Source organism: Chrysochloris asiatica, unplaced genomic scaffold, assembly GCF_000296735.1.
Source record: "Chrysochloris asiatica unplaced genomic scaffold, ChrAsi1.0 scaffold00027, whole genome shotgun sequence".
NCBI classification, from domain to species: Eukaryota; Metazoa; Chordata; class Mammalia; order Afrosoricida; family Chrysochloridae; genus Chrysochloris; species Chrysochloris asiatica.
This window is the reverse complement of record NW_006408545.1, coordinates 6,483,877-6,498,931: the sequence shown is the minus strand read 5'-3', so window position 1 is coordinate 6,498,931 and position 15,055 is coordinate 6,483,877. Positions and strand designations below refer to the sequence as shown.

Genomic DNA, 15,055 nt, shown 5'->3' with positions numbered 1-15,055 from the left:
GAATGGATTCAATGGCACTTAACGTGTTTATTTGCTGTTTAAGTTCATAATAGATATTATCTCATTTAAACTCACAACAAATTAAGTTCCATTATGATCTCCATGTTATAGAGACAGATATAGTGTCTTGTAAATATTCAGATGGATTTTTTGTCTTGATAGAAGGAAGAAGAAAGGAAATCCTTATGGATCAGCTGAGACACAGAAAACAGGTTGGTTGAAAACTCTACAGCTTTATTCTGTCATAGGGGAAGTATAAGATCTGCTTATTCAAAGCATTTTTAGGCTTGTAGCCCACATTTACTTGACTTGAAAACATCACACACAACAGCATAAGCTCTAGAGTTTTTAAGTTAGTAAACCTAGAAGGGAGGAAATTTATTGTGACCTATCTCTTCATTCTATGTTGATTCAGATATTTGATGGTCTGTTTACCTTTGTTTAACATCATCCTCATCACTTATTAACACTCATTTTCTTGGCTACTGGAATTTAGGCCAGCACACTGTCTAACATAAGGAAGTTATAAAAGCTTCATCTATGAATTTATAAAAAATGAAGCCTAACCATACCTCCACTAAACTCTCTATTCAACTGGGTACAATAATCCATTGCAGTGGACAGATAGAACTCCGAGACAATACGAAGTTTATTAGGGAAGTGAATAGGTTACAATACAGGATCAGAAAATGCTTAGGGTGCAGTTGTTCCACTCAACTGCTGATAAATGCCCACAGGACTCACCACTCCACAATAAGCTTCAGCCTGAAGACACTCATCTCTAGATCTGTGGGTCAGCAAACCTAGTTCTCCCACGGAAGTGCCTGGAGCCACCCCACTCTACAAACAAGCTTCCTGCCCAAAGTCAGTCAGCTTTACTTGCTCCAGGGGCTGGGAAGCCCACTGCTCTGTCTCACACTCTGCTTCTTGGTTCTGCTACTGTTGCTCCTCTGTCACTCCTCTGGTGTCAAGCTTCCTGTCCCTGGGTCAAGGAGAGTCAATGAGCAAGGATATCAGAGTTTAAAGGAAGCACTCCATTCCTGGCTCCTTTTTATTGATGATAATGAGATCCCTCCCTCCTGCTTCTGCGATAGCTCATTTTAAACCTACATTAGAGTTCCAGGTTTTTACAATTACAATTATGTCTGCTAACACACCACAGCTGAATCATGTTATCCTATCAGTATTTTCTCCCATCATTTCATATGAAGACCTAGCTTGGCAGAAACATTGTTTGGTGGGAGTTACAGAGTGGCTAGAAGAGACAGTAGAAAATTCACTACACCACAGCATGGAACATAGGCCAGCAAGCTCTCAACATGCTCAGAATTCCACTGTTTTCCACTTTGGGAACGTGGGGCAAAGATTAGCCAGGATTCATATTCAGGTTTCAGAGGGGCCTTACGACATAGGCTGCCCAAGCATTGAACAGCAAGTTAGCTGAGTTCAAGAGAAGGGGCATTGAGACAGGACACTGGAAACCTCAGGGATCGTTCAAGAGTCTACCTCTGTGGGGCCTAAACAGCCAACTGCATTGGCTCATCCAGGCCACCAATGTGGTTTCACTGCAGATTATGGAAAAATAATGCCCAGCATGGTCCAATATAGGATACCCCGGGACTATTTTGGAGGCGCACTGTAAGGCATGGCTGGGATAGTGCTTGTGGTCATTAGCAAATGACCTCAACATAGTGCTTTCATCTGAAGGTTCATCACGGAGCAAACCGTGGAGAGCATGTGTTACCTTTCTGATGTACTGGTTTCTTGTTCTTTTCATTCCAGGCTGTTGGAAGCAGATTAAATACCCTTTTGCCAGACATCAGTCATCTGAGTTTACCATCAGTTACGATAATGAAAAGGAGATGACCCAAAAGTTAGATCTCATTGCCTGTGATGTGGCAGGTAAGTGTCCAGCCTGGGTGGCAGAACATGCTGCTACGGAGGGAACCGGGAAAGAAATGAGACTAAAGTCCTTTGGCTTAGATGGGTCTGACAGATCAGTCATGTTGCCCTTTGATTTTCTTTCTGCACTCTGCCCAGAGTTACACACTGACACTGAGGTGCTATCTGAAAGCTCAGTTCAACCTCAACTCTTAACACCTGCAGGGATGCAATGACATCCATAGTGATGGTCCTGAAGTTCCCTCGAATCCAGAAGACCTTAATGAACCGATTTTGTTTTGGTTGAGGCACTGGAAAAGAGGGACTAGAAAGATAAATACACCTCTTGCCCTGAGGAAGAGGAGGTAGGAGAACAAAGAGGCTCCATGTCCCTGACAAGACATCATCAAAAAGTCAAGATTCCCAGACTATCCATGGGGAAGATCTGGTTTTATTATTATTATTTGCAGCCCACCATGATCTGGTATTCTTATAAAATATAACAAAAATTATCAGAAATGTGAGATTAGAAAATATATACATAAAAAATACAAAGCCCTATTTTAAAAATAGACCTTTTTTTGGACATCAAATTATTGTTCAATTGCTAAGCTCTTTACTGTTTCTGTCACAACAGTTCTCAGAACATAGGGGTCTGTGACTCTCGCTCTGAGGAGCACTTCTCTGCTTTCTATAACAAGTACATTCGGAAGGCCAGTGGCATTCCCATCACTCAGGAGCTTCTTAGAAATGCAGACTTTCTGGTCATGCATACGATAGGATGATGTAAAGCTAATGTTCTTCCATGTAAACTATCACATAATTCACAAGAAAACATTTTTTTAAAAAGTCCCCTCAGGCAGAAGTTCCCAGGTGATAATCCCAGTCTGAGAAGGACCAACATAAAGGGTGCCTGAGCAGCTTCAAGGCCAAGGAGAGCATTTCTCTAACCAAAATCTGTGTTCCTTTCCGTCAGTAAATTCTTTATCTGCCTCCTTGTGGTGGTTATGTGTAATCAAATTATTGTTATTTGTAATCAATCAAACTCTGTATAGGATTTCCAAGGAGCAGTTGTTGGGTTTGAGCCACCAACCTTGTGATGAGCCATCCATTCTTATCCTACAGTGCCACACCTTCAATAAAGCCTCACCTCCTCCCTCACTGAATGTCCCTGGCTCCTGCTCTTATTCATATCACCTGCGTATCTCCCAGCAAAATCTCATGTTTAGAGCTCCCGCCAGAGCCCTCCCCTGATATATGTTCTGCTTGGCATTTCATACCCAGACATCCCTAGACATCCCTTCCAGTCCCCAGCCTTCTGGAGGTCTCCACCTGTAAGTGTTACACCAGCCCTTCGATGTGTCCAAATGCAAACTCGCTTCTCCTCACACTCACCACCCATGCTCCTTTTTATCCATTTCTAGGCCATTTCCCTGCTGCACATCCCACTCATCCAGGCATAATAACCTCAGGAAGGGCCCTCGGTGCCTCCTTTCCTCATGCCTCATGTGTCACTGGTAATAGAATCCTCTGATTCCTGTCCCCAGACTATGATCTTGCCAAGGCTACTGCCACTCATCTCACCTAGTGCGCATCTCTTAAGCTTCATGTCTTTGCTCTTTACTTTTTTCTTTTCCATATTTCTTTCTTCAAGTTATCTTCAGAGTTACTACTAATTGTACAGTCTGTTATTTAAAATCCTCAGTAAGTTTTTACAGAATTAAACCAAAGAAACACCCTAGCAAGATATTCAGTGCTTTTCATGACTTCACATATGATTAAAAGCACACACTCAAAACTTGTGTGCACATCCTAGCTCCATCACCTGTTAGCTGTGTGTGATCCTGGGAAAGTTATTCAATCTCTTCTGCTTCGGTTTCACCATTTGTAAAATAGAATAGCACTCCCTACCTCATAAGATTTTGTTTTGAAGATTAAATTAATAGTGTCTTAGAATAGTGCCTGGCACAGAGTAAGGGCTCAGTAAATGTTACAGTTTTATCAGTGTCTTCACTGTCATCATGAAGTCCCGGCCTACATGCCATTAACGTGTCGCTCATACTCTGGGCACATCAAACTCTTGACCGTTTGCCTTTTCTCCTTTTATTCCCACTATTTCCTCCATCTCCAACATTTGGCATTTGAGAGCCAGCTTAAATGCCACTTCTTCCCCAGAGCCCTAGATTAAGCCTAAGTGCTCCTTTGTCTGTAATTCTTTGTTGTTGTTGTTAAGTACTGTGGAATTTGTTCCAACTCACTGTGACCCTGCATAAGGTTTCCGAAGCAGTAAATCTTTACAGGAGCAGAAAGCCTCATCTTTCTCCCACAAAATGGCTGGTAGTTTTGAACTGCCGACCTTGAGGCTTGCAGCCCGATTCATAACCACTATGCGACCAGGACCCTTCCTCAAACAGGTGTCATTTCATCACCAATCTCATGGTAAGCCCCTGTGTGTCAGAGTAGGATTGTGCTCTATCAGCAGCTGACACTTTGGAAGTCAGTCACCAGGTCTGGTGATAATAATAATGCGTTTCTTCCAAGGCGCCTTTGGTGGATGCAAAGCCCCAAAGTGTGTTAGCCAGCTGTTGACAACCACCCAGGGAGTCCCAAGCAGTGGTTATGATTGCATAAAACCCTTGTGAGGACCCTGGTACTTTTCCATGTCAGTCTTTGTCAGTGTTCCCGTGTCTGGTTCTCAGCGTGTCGACTCTGGACGCACAGAGGAACTGGTGACTCTTGTGCTTAAGATAGCTTTGGTACACCCATACCTAAACAAGGCGTCCGTCCTATACAAACACGGGTTTGTCCACAGTAGCCATGGGATGTACAAATGATACGGCATCTGCTCATGGCTTTCAGATTATCACCAGCCTCTCATGATTGGCACTGGGACAGTCACGAGGAAAGGCTCCACCTTCCGACCAATGGACACTGACACCGATGAGGCAGGAATGAGCACGGACGCCGGCGGCCACTACGACTGCCCACAGCATGGTGGCCGCCACCAGTATGCCCTGCCCCTGACCAACCAGGAGCCCGAGTACGCCACGCCCATCGTGGAGCGGCACCTGATGCGAGCCAACACCTTCTCGGCGCAGAGCGGCTACCGCGTCCCGGGGCCCGCACCCACGCACAAACATTCCCTTTCTTCAGGCGCCTTCTCCCCGACCGGAGGAGCAGGCACCAGAAATGGAGACTATCAAATGCCACAGAGCCCCAAACCTGCGGACCGGGCATATGATAAGCCCAAAGTGAACAGCTGCTTCACCGTAGAGAGCAGAGATTCTGACTCCCAGAACCCCCAGCTGAGTCCTTTAATGAGCGATGGTTACTCAGCACCCAAAGACTGCCTGAAACCCATCAACCAAACGGCCATGACTGCTCTTCTGTGACCACGATGTGAAAGAAACCTGCTGTGGTGCTGATCGTTTGCTGTTGTCACTGGAAGGAGGCTGTTGTGTGTGTGTGTGTGCGTGCTTGTGTGGTGTGTATGGCATGTATGTGTGGTTTATTAGGATCCTGCGGTGAAGTCCTAGAGACCACCTCCTACTGTTTACAAAACTGTGCAGCTGATTTTGTTCTGACCTTTTAGGCAATCGTCTGTTGGTTTTTGTTGGACTAGAAAAATGCAGATTTTCACATGACATTTTTAATTCTCTAACTGTGATCCTGGGAAGCGCGGTGGTTCTGTAGGATAAACACTGGACTGTGAACCATGGGCAATTCGAGCCCACCAGGCCGCTCTGCAGGAGAAAGATAAGGCTTTCTGCTCCTGCAAAGATTTACAGCCTCTGGGGACTGACCCCAAGGGTACTTAACAACAACTGTGATCCTGAGCTGCTTTGGTGTCAAATGTGCAATCTGTACAGAGTCGTATTTAACAAGAATTAAAGTAACTTAAGTTTGCTTTATCAGATGTTATTTCTGCACAGAAGTTAAGTGGGAAAATGCAGCTGTGGAAAAATGCATATAATAATTCACGTTCCCTTTTAAGCTATATTTTATCTGATACTGTGTTAGCAGCAGGTCTGTTTAAACTTAATCTTTTTATTGTGGCTCATTTCCTTTTCTTTGATAACAAGAACTAAGAACATTTTTAACATTCTTCTAGAAGAAATGAAATTACTTGAAGCATGAAAAGCACACAGTTTGGTTGTTTGACAATTAGATTTGTAGATTAAAACAAAACAAAATAAAGCCCCCTCAGCCAATGCCCATTCCCTTAAGATGGGACTGTGAAGGAGCCAGGTAGGTGCCTGTGGCCTGTAGAGATGCCGAGCTCCAGGAGGAGAAAAAGAAATGACTGTGGACATTTTAGCTGGTAGCGTAGTGGTTACGAATCGAGCTGTGAACCTTTTTGAAACTACCAGCTGTTCCATGGGAAAAAGATGAATGAGCCTTTCTGCTCCCATAAAGATTTACAGCCTCGGAAACCCTATGCAGGGTCACTGTTGAGTCGGAACTGACTCCATGGCACACAGCACAGTGGACATTTCATCACTTTTTGCTGCTTTCTCGCCTCAGGCCTGGCTCAAACTGTGGAGCCTTCACATGCCAATGTGCCTTGCAAATCTGTCAGCAAAGCCAAAGGCTGAGATTCACTGCAAACAAAACTGCTCTCCCAATAAAAGGAAGTGTAGATGGTACAGCACTCACAGTTGGTGACTGTGCCAGATGCTTTTGTAGCTCTGAGTTTAAATATCGCTGAGATCAGATGCCCACACTTTTCATCACTTCCATCAGAAATAGAACATTTGAGTAACTTCCATTGTACCCTGGGAGAGGAGTGGGAAGATATTTGAAGTGTGCTGTTACAGATCTAAATGGTGCTTTCGACTGAAACGGTTGGGAATGAAACTCACTTTTTAAGAATCCGTTTTCCCCTGTAGTATGTGTCTGTAATTCTAGATTAGGCCAGACCTCAGCTGTACCTCATGATTTTTACTTTTTTCATTGGAGCTTGCTTTATGAGTTAATCATGGGGGCGGGAGGTGGGGAGTTAGCCTCTTTTGCCAAAGAGGAATGTAGTTTTGTAAAAGAAAATGTTCTATGGTGATGACTTTCTGTGAAATGTATAAATATATAAACTCATGAGGTTGCTGGAAGGTCAGGGCGATGACGATGACCTGTTATTGTGGAGGACAAGCTGTTTAATTGGGGAGTTGACATGGTTTTATGAGTGTGCTAATTATAATAAACTATGCCAAATCAAAGTGCCCTTGGCTCTTATTATTGGTTCTGGATAAAAGGTCAGGTGATGCAGTGGAAAGCACATACTCTTGTAGTCAGATGTCTCTGGATTCCAGACTCCAGTCTGCCACGAAACAGCCACAGATCTTGATTTAGTTCTCTAACCCTGAGCTTCAGGATTCTTGTGTACCTTCCTCCAAGGCTTACTGATGACAAGACTTAAACTGAGACAACATTTATCAAGGTATTTGTTGTATAGCAGGCCCTCAGTGGGATATGTATAGTACTTTAACTTTAAAATAAGAATAGATGTGGGTCTACATGTTTACAAGGAAGTTGTCTTCATCCATTATATATCTTCCCCATACTCATGAATATTGATAGCTCCTCAGCCTAATTCACAGTGTGGTGGTGTTGATAGGTGCTGTCTGTCAAGTAGGGTCCGATTCATATTGACCTTATGCCCAACAGAGCAAAACACTGTCCAGTCTTGCGCCAACCTCACAATCATTGTTACGCTTGAACCAGTTGCTGCTGCTACTGTGCCGATCCATCTCTTTGGGGATCTTCCCCCTTTTTTGCTGATCCTCCACTTTACCAAGCATGATGTCCTTCTCCAGGGACTGGTCCCTGCTGACAATATGCCATAAGTATAAGAGACAAAGTCTGGCCATCCTAGCTTCTAGGGAGCATTCTAGCTGTACTTCTTCCAACACAAATTTGTTTGTTCTTCTAGCAGTCCATGATATTCTTCTCTAACACAATAACTCAAATGCATCAATTCTTCTACAATCTTCCTTTTTCATTGTCCAACTTTCACATGCATATGAGGCTATTGAAAATGCCATGGCTTGAATCAGGCAGCTAGCTGCATCTAAGTCCTCAAACAGAACTTTGCTCTTGAACATTTTAAAGAGGCTATGTGCAGTAGATTGGACTAAGATGGGCTAGGAAGAAGGAGCGGTAGACTAGTGCTGACTGTTTAGCCACTGAGAACCTTATGACTAGCAGCGGCCCACTGTCAGACAGCACCAGCATACTGGTTATTGAATTCACCATCAAGTTGGTTCCGACCCATAGCGACCCTGTATAGAGTTGCCGAGGCTGTAAATCTTTATGGGAGTAGAAAGCCAGATCTTTTTCTCGTGGAACCACTGGTAGTTTCGAACTGCTGACCCTGTGGATAGCAGCCGGATTCATAACCACTACACTACCAGAGCTCCTACTAAGTAAATTAACATCACATTTTGGAGTATGTTGCCCCCTGCTGACACCTTGCCAAATTGCAAATGCTACCTCTCCACAGCATGGACTACAAGTTTATTTGGATTATTATATGGGTGAAAACAGCACACAACAACAACAACATGCAGTTTTGAGCACTTGAGAAGTAGATAATCAAATGGGGATTTAAAATCTTAATTTTAAGTAATTGAAAATTTGAAGGTCTGTTGAGGTATCATGTAAGTTTTGGCTACCCAAACTATATTTTAACTTCGTTCTTAAAAAATGAAAGTTGTTTTTACTGAGTCCAGAATTCCAGCAGGGCATTTATTTTCTTTTGGCATTACAGCATTTTATTCCACTATCTTCTGATTTCCATTGTTGTTGTTTTGCAGAAGTCAGTTGCCATTCTTTGTAGGTGATCTCACTACTAATTCTGGCTGCTTTTGAGATTTTTGTTCTGATGTTCTATAGTTTCACTAAGATGTTTATAACTCTAGGTCTCTTTTTATTGCTCCTACTTGGGATATGTTTTGCATTTTGATTCAGCAAATTTGTGTCTTTCTTCAGTTGTGGAAAATTCTTAGCCATTATCTTTTCCTATATTGCCTGCCCTTCAGTTTCACTAACTTCAATTTCTGGAACTCCGATACAAATATGATACCTTTTATTCTATCCACCAGGTTCTTTTTCATATCTTCCTTTATTATGCATTTTGTGTGATTCAGGTAACTTCTTTACACAGATCTTTTAGTGCACTAATTCTTTGTCCTCATTGGTATATAGTCTGTTGCTTAAACCTGCCTCTCCCTACCACCCACCTTTTATTAAATGTAAACAAATATGCTTTTCATTTCTACAAGAGTCCTTGTAGTTGATTTGCTACCAAATAACAGTTGGTCTCCTTGAGGAGGCATGCTTTAGAGTTAGTCTCTGTTGCTGCACAGGAGTAGCTACAATGGCCTTGGTAAGTAGGAGGTCGTGCTGTTGGGTCAATGCATGACCTTTGTCTCTGTCATGATGATTATGCTTGCCAAGCTAGTTTTGAGGTGGCAGATGACAGACTGGCTAAACTCGACTGCCTGAGTCACTCTGTCTTCTTGATTGTTCAATGCCTCTTCCATGACAGATGTTTTCTTTTTGATATTAACATGATACCAAAATCTCCATGCTTCATGCACACTCACACTCCTATGTTCAGCCATGCACCTCTACTTGAGACTTCTTTGTTGTTCATCTTTTAGTCCTGTATAGAGTTTCCAAAGAGCAGCTGGTAAGTTTGAACCAGTGATTTTGAGGTTAGTAATCCAGTGCTCATCCTATAGTATAACACCAGGACTCTATCTGGGCTAGTTGTTGTTATGTGACTCATAGTGACCCTGTGCACAATAGAACAAAACACTGCCTATCCTGGGCCTTGCTCACAGTTGTTACTACCCTTGAGCACATTGCTGCTGCCACTGTGCCAGTCCGTCTCATTGGGGGGTCTTCCTATATTTCTCTGACCCTCCACCTTACCTTGATGATATCCTTCTGCAAGGACTTGTCCCTCCTGATAATATGTCCAAAGTATGAGATACGAAGTCTCTCTAAGGAGTATGAGGTACAGCCAGAATACTTCTAAAGAGTATTCTGGCTGTACCTCATACAACGCATATTTGCTTGTTCTTCTGGCAGTCCGTGGTACTTTTAATTTTCTTCACCAACACCAAAACTCAAATGCATGGATTCTTCTATGATCTTACTGTCTTCACTGTCCAGCTTTCACATGCATATGAGGTTATTGAAAATACCATGGATTAGGTGAGGTGCATCTTAGTCCTCAAACTGACATCTTTGCACTAGAACACTTTAAAGAGTTCTTTTGCAGCAGATTTGTCTAATACAATAAGCCATTTGATACCTTGACTGCTGTTTCCATGAGTATTGATAGTAAGTCTGAGCAAAATGAAGTCTTTGATAACTTCAATCATTTCTCCTTTTAACATGATGTTACTTATTGGTCCAGTGGTCCAATTTTTGTTTTCTTTATATTAAGGTAAAATCTATAAAGAAGGCTGTGGTCTTTGATTTTCATCAGTATTTTAAGTCCTCTTCATTTTCAGCAAGCAAGTGTATCATCTGCGTACTACAGGATGTTAATGAGTTTTCCTCTAATCCTGATGCCACATTCTTGTTCATATAGTCCAGCTTCTTGGATTATTTACTCAGCATACAGATTGAATAAGCATGGTGAAAGAATGCAATCCTAACACACAACTTTCCTGATTTTAAACCATTCAGTGCCTCCCGTTGTGTTCAAATGACTACTGCCTCTTGGCCTATGCACAGGCTCCTCATGAGCACAATCAAGTGTTTCAGAATACTCGTTTTCCGCAATAGCTTTTTTTTTTTTTTTGTCTATAGCTTGTCATGATCCACACAATCTAAATCCTTTGCATAGTCAATAAAGCTCACGTAAACATCTTTCTGGTATTTTCTGCTTTCAGCCAAGATCCATCTGACATCAGCAATGACATCTCTCATCCCACATCCTTGTCTGAATCCAGCTCGAACCTCTGGCACTTTCCTGTCAATGTAATTACTGTTAACAGCCATTTTTGAATTCTTGTTAGCAAAATTTTACTTGTATATGATAATAATTATATTGTCTGATGATTTCCTCATTCTGTTGGGTCACCTCTCTTTGGAATAGGCACAAATATGGATCTCTTCCAATCAGCTGGCACTCCAAATTTCTTGGCATATATGAGTGAGTGCCTCCAGTGCTGCATCAGTATGATGAAAGATTTCAATTTGTTTTCTATCAATTCCCAGAGCCTTACTCTTTGCCAATGCCTTCCACATACCTTGGAATTCTACCTTCGGTACCATTGACTCTTACTTACTACATGCTACCTTTTGAGATGGTTGAACATCAACCATTTTTTGTTGTTGTTCAGACTCTGTGTATCCCTTCCGTCTTCTTTTGATGCTTTCCATATCATTCAATATTTTGCCCACAGAATCTTTCAATATTGCAAGTCGAGTCTTATATTTCTTTTTCAGTTCTTTTAACTTGAAAAATACTGAAAGGACTTCTGGCAAGATAGTTGACTAGACAGATGTAGTACATGGACCCTCTACAACAAAAATATGAGAAATAAAGCAGACACAGATAAAAATTTCTGGTTAGAAAGGTAGATGGTGTGCTTGCTGGGAGGAGATGCTGAGCAGGGATGGCAAGAGAGGGAAACTGGCTGGTAAATGGCTGGTCAGATGTAGCTGCACCATCTTGTGAGCAGCTTTGGCAGCGGAGGGAGGCCTCTGGCTGTACTTCTTCCAAAACTGTCATCTGTCAGTTTGTCCAACTCATAGGGAGCCTGTATAGGGCTTCCAGGGAGCAGCTGGTGGATTTGAACTGCCAAGCTTGCAGTTCAAACTGACCTTGCAGTCCAGTGCTTATCCTACAACTAGAGGGAAAGAAAACTTCATAGCTTTCCACTTGGCCTTCCCCACTCTGGGCAGTTAGACTCCATAGATTGCCTAGAAATTACAGCAACTTCAGTACCATCATATGCTTAGGGACTGGGGAAAGGACTGTTGGGTATGTTGCTGGATGAGCTGGAGATCCCATTCTTAGGGCTGGATGACACCACTTTGGGTATCTGTCTGTGTCAGCCTGTGAGGTAAGCAAGGAAGGGATCGTGATTTTTTTGCTGGTGAAGCAATCTTCATCCTCGTTCCTTTTTCTTTTTTTGGTAGATGTTCAGCAGCACCTTTACTGGTTGCTCATATAGTCTATCCCTTTGGAGATTATGCTGAATCTATCTTTATAGTTCTGTAGCTCAGACCTCCATGAATACCTTCGGACCTTGTCAGTAGTTAGAGAAATGGCGCCTCCCTGCCTGGCAAGTGAGCACCACCACATAGCTTCCATCACCCCCAAAGATATTAACGACCCAGTGTATCACTTCTCTCCTCCTGTAAGTTCTGGCCTGCAGAGGGGGGCCACCACCAAACTCCACAGCACATTTCCCTCCGATGGCTTCAGTGAACTGTGTCATATGGGCTCTCCCAGGGAGATCTTTTATGGGTTTGCTAGCCTTACGTAGGTCCAGTCTGACCAGCCTGCTTCTCTCAGCCATTTTATTCCTCTGCCATCTCTACCAAGATAACTCAGTCATTCCAAAAACTCTTACTACTTTTTCTATTATTGCTTTGCAAATTACTGCAAACTTAATGACTTAAAATAGCATCTGCTGTTAACTGACCGTTCTCTAGGTCAGAGTTTAGACATGGCATACATGGCATATATGGGTTTTCTGCTTTTGGTCTCAAGGTTTCAGCATGGCTGCAGTGTCATTTGCAGCTCAGGGTCCTTTTCCAAACTCTTGTGCTTGTGACAAACTTGATCTGAATTTGAAGGACTAAGACCCTGTTTCCTGGTTGGCTGTCAGTCAGGGGTGCTCTCAATTCCTAGAGCTCATTCATGTTTCTTAGATATCTCACCTACAGAGCTGTGTTGTTGTTAAGTGCCATCAAGTCGAACCAACTCATAGCAACCCTGTACAGGGATTCCGAGGCTGTAAATCTTTAGGAGAGCAGAAAGCCTCATCTTTCTCCCACGGAGCAGCTGGTAGTTTCGAACTGCTGACCTTGTGGTTCACAGCCCGATTCGTAACCACTATGCTACCAAACTGTAAGCACTGGATAACTAAGACACAAGGGCTCTCTGTGAGTTTGAGTTCACTGGTTGGCAGCTCACAGCAGTAGTAACATGGAACTTGTAACCAAAATGACATTCATTGTAAGAGAAATCACTAATTATGCTTATGACTTTTTTTTTTTCATGTTGAATAAATTTTTCATTTTAATTTTCTATTTCAGTCAACATTTGTCATCTTTGATCAGAGAAAATCTAATAATAGTTTGTTTTTACCACAATTTCGTCATCCATTTTCACATTTAAGATGTGTCTACTTTTTTCCCTTATTCCAAATACTTCTTAGGACTTTTTGACAATCACTTATTGTGCCACCAGACTTCTTTCAAGAAGACTTTGGTGGTGGTGGTGGTTGTGTGCCATGAAGTCGGTTCTGACTAACTGACTCTATAGGGTTTCAGAGGCTGTAAATCTTTACCAGAACAGAAAGTCTCATCTTTCTCCCATGAAGAGGCTGGTAGATTTGAAATGCTAACTTGCAGTTGGAGTTCAGTTCTTAATCCACTATGCTACCAGGCTCCAGGAAGACCCGAGTGGCTAACTTCTGTTTAATTATCACTTATGACCTCTCTGGAGTCCAGGAATGGCAGTTCAAACCAGCTCCTTGGAAACTCTTCACAGGGTCTCTATGATTTGGAACAGACTCGATGGTACTTAATAAATGGCCTTTCTGGAGTCCTGGTGGTACAGTGGTTAAGTGGCCCCCAGTACCCAGCAGCCTCTCAGTCGGAGGAAAGGTATGGTAGCTGCTTCGGTGAAGATTTACAGCCTTGGAAACTATCGATGCACTTCTACACTGTGATGTGACTGCAGCAGGTGTTGGGCATTTTTTCTTATCTATCAGGAGTTCCTGGGTAGTGTAAGTGGTGAAGCACTCAGCTACTCACCAAAAGGCTGGTGTTTTTGGTGTTTTGAACCCACCAAGGCAGTTTCCCAGATGCCATCCAAGAACCAGCCTTGTAAGCAGACCTTTGTTTTGTATAGCTGAAGACACATTGCCTGGTTACCTAGTGCTGCTCTAACAGAAATACTACCAGTACCTTGGAAGATAGGCCTGATGACCTGCTTCTGGAAGGTCAGTCTGAAATTCCTGTAGAGCAGGTCTACTCTGCACACATGGGGTTGCCAAGTTGTAGAAGACTCTTCAGCAGTAACCACACAGGCCCTGGCAGCCAAGATTAAGTGGGGGCAGCTGTTGCCTTGGGGAGAAGTGGCCTCTGCAGCATCTTCCAGCATAGCAAGAGGAGCTAGACCTTACTGGGTAAGAATGGACCACTTCTACAAGGTCAGGGGGTTCAGGAGAGTCTGCAGTCTCCTCATGGTCATGTTTCAAGTTTTCAGGGTTTCTCTAGTTGACTCGCAAAATAGATAGGTGTTGGCTAAGCATTTAAGTCTCTGAAGCTCTGCAATTTAACAATTAGATCTTCACCTACAAGCTCTGTTGTTTCAACATTTCTGTGGTAAAGTGGAGGGTCCCCTACAAGATGAATTGGCACAGTGGCATCAGTGGTGGGTTTCAGCATAGCAGCAATTGTGAGGATGGCTCAGGACCAGGCGATGTTTCATTCTGTGGTACACAGGATCACTATGGGTCAGAACTGACTCTTTGGCACCTAATAACTCAAGGTCGGCAGTTTGAATCCACAAGTTGCTCCATGTGAGACATACAATGCTTTCCATTTCCATAAAGATTTACAGCCTTGGAAACCCTACAAAGGGTCGTTATGAGTCAAAACTGACTGGATGGCACACCACCATCACTGTGGAAGATAAGTCCTCTTTGTAAGCTACTCCAGAGTCCTTCTGGTTCTCATATTTAGAAATTAACAGATTGGTAACAGCCCGCAGTCTCTCATTATCCATTTGCAGAGAAAGCATCAATCCAACCTAGCAGTCACCAACTAACACTGTTCTTCCTTATGGGTAGTGTTTCCCCTGTAATAAAATTCCTGCACCTCTGCACTTCCTAGGGGATTTTCCCAGAGGGATCAGCGATTTCGTGAGGACTCACAAGACTAAGCATACATCTGTACTCACAGCGATGATTTATTACAA

At 42.9% G+C, this 15,055-nt stretch overlaps 1 protein-coding gene across 1 annotated transcript in view; it reads left to right on the top strand.

The window, feature by feature from the left end:
• DCBLD1 (discoidin, CUB and LCCL domain containing 1) overlaps positions 1–5,273 on the top strand; it is a 71,195-nt gene extending 65,922 nt beyond the window's left edge. Inside the window, exons 13-15 of the mRNA XM_006839974.1 lie at positions 163–212; positions 1,783–1,902; positions 4,741–5,273. Of these exons, the coding sequence (XP_006840037.1) occupies positions 163–212; positions 1,783–1,902; positions 4,741–5,273 (703 nt within the window). The remainder of the gene's footprint in view (positions 1–162; positions 213–1,782; positions 1,903–4,740) is intronic.
• Positions 5,274–15,055: the final 9,782 nt, after the last annotated feature.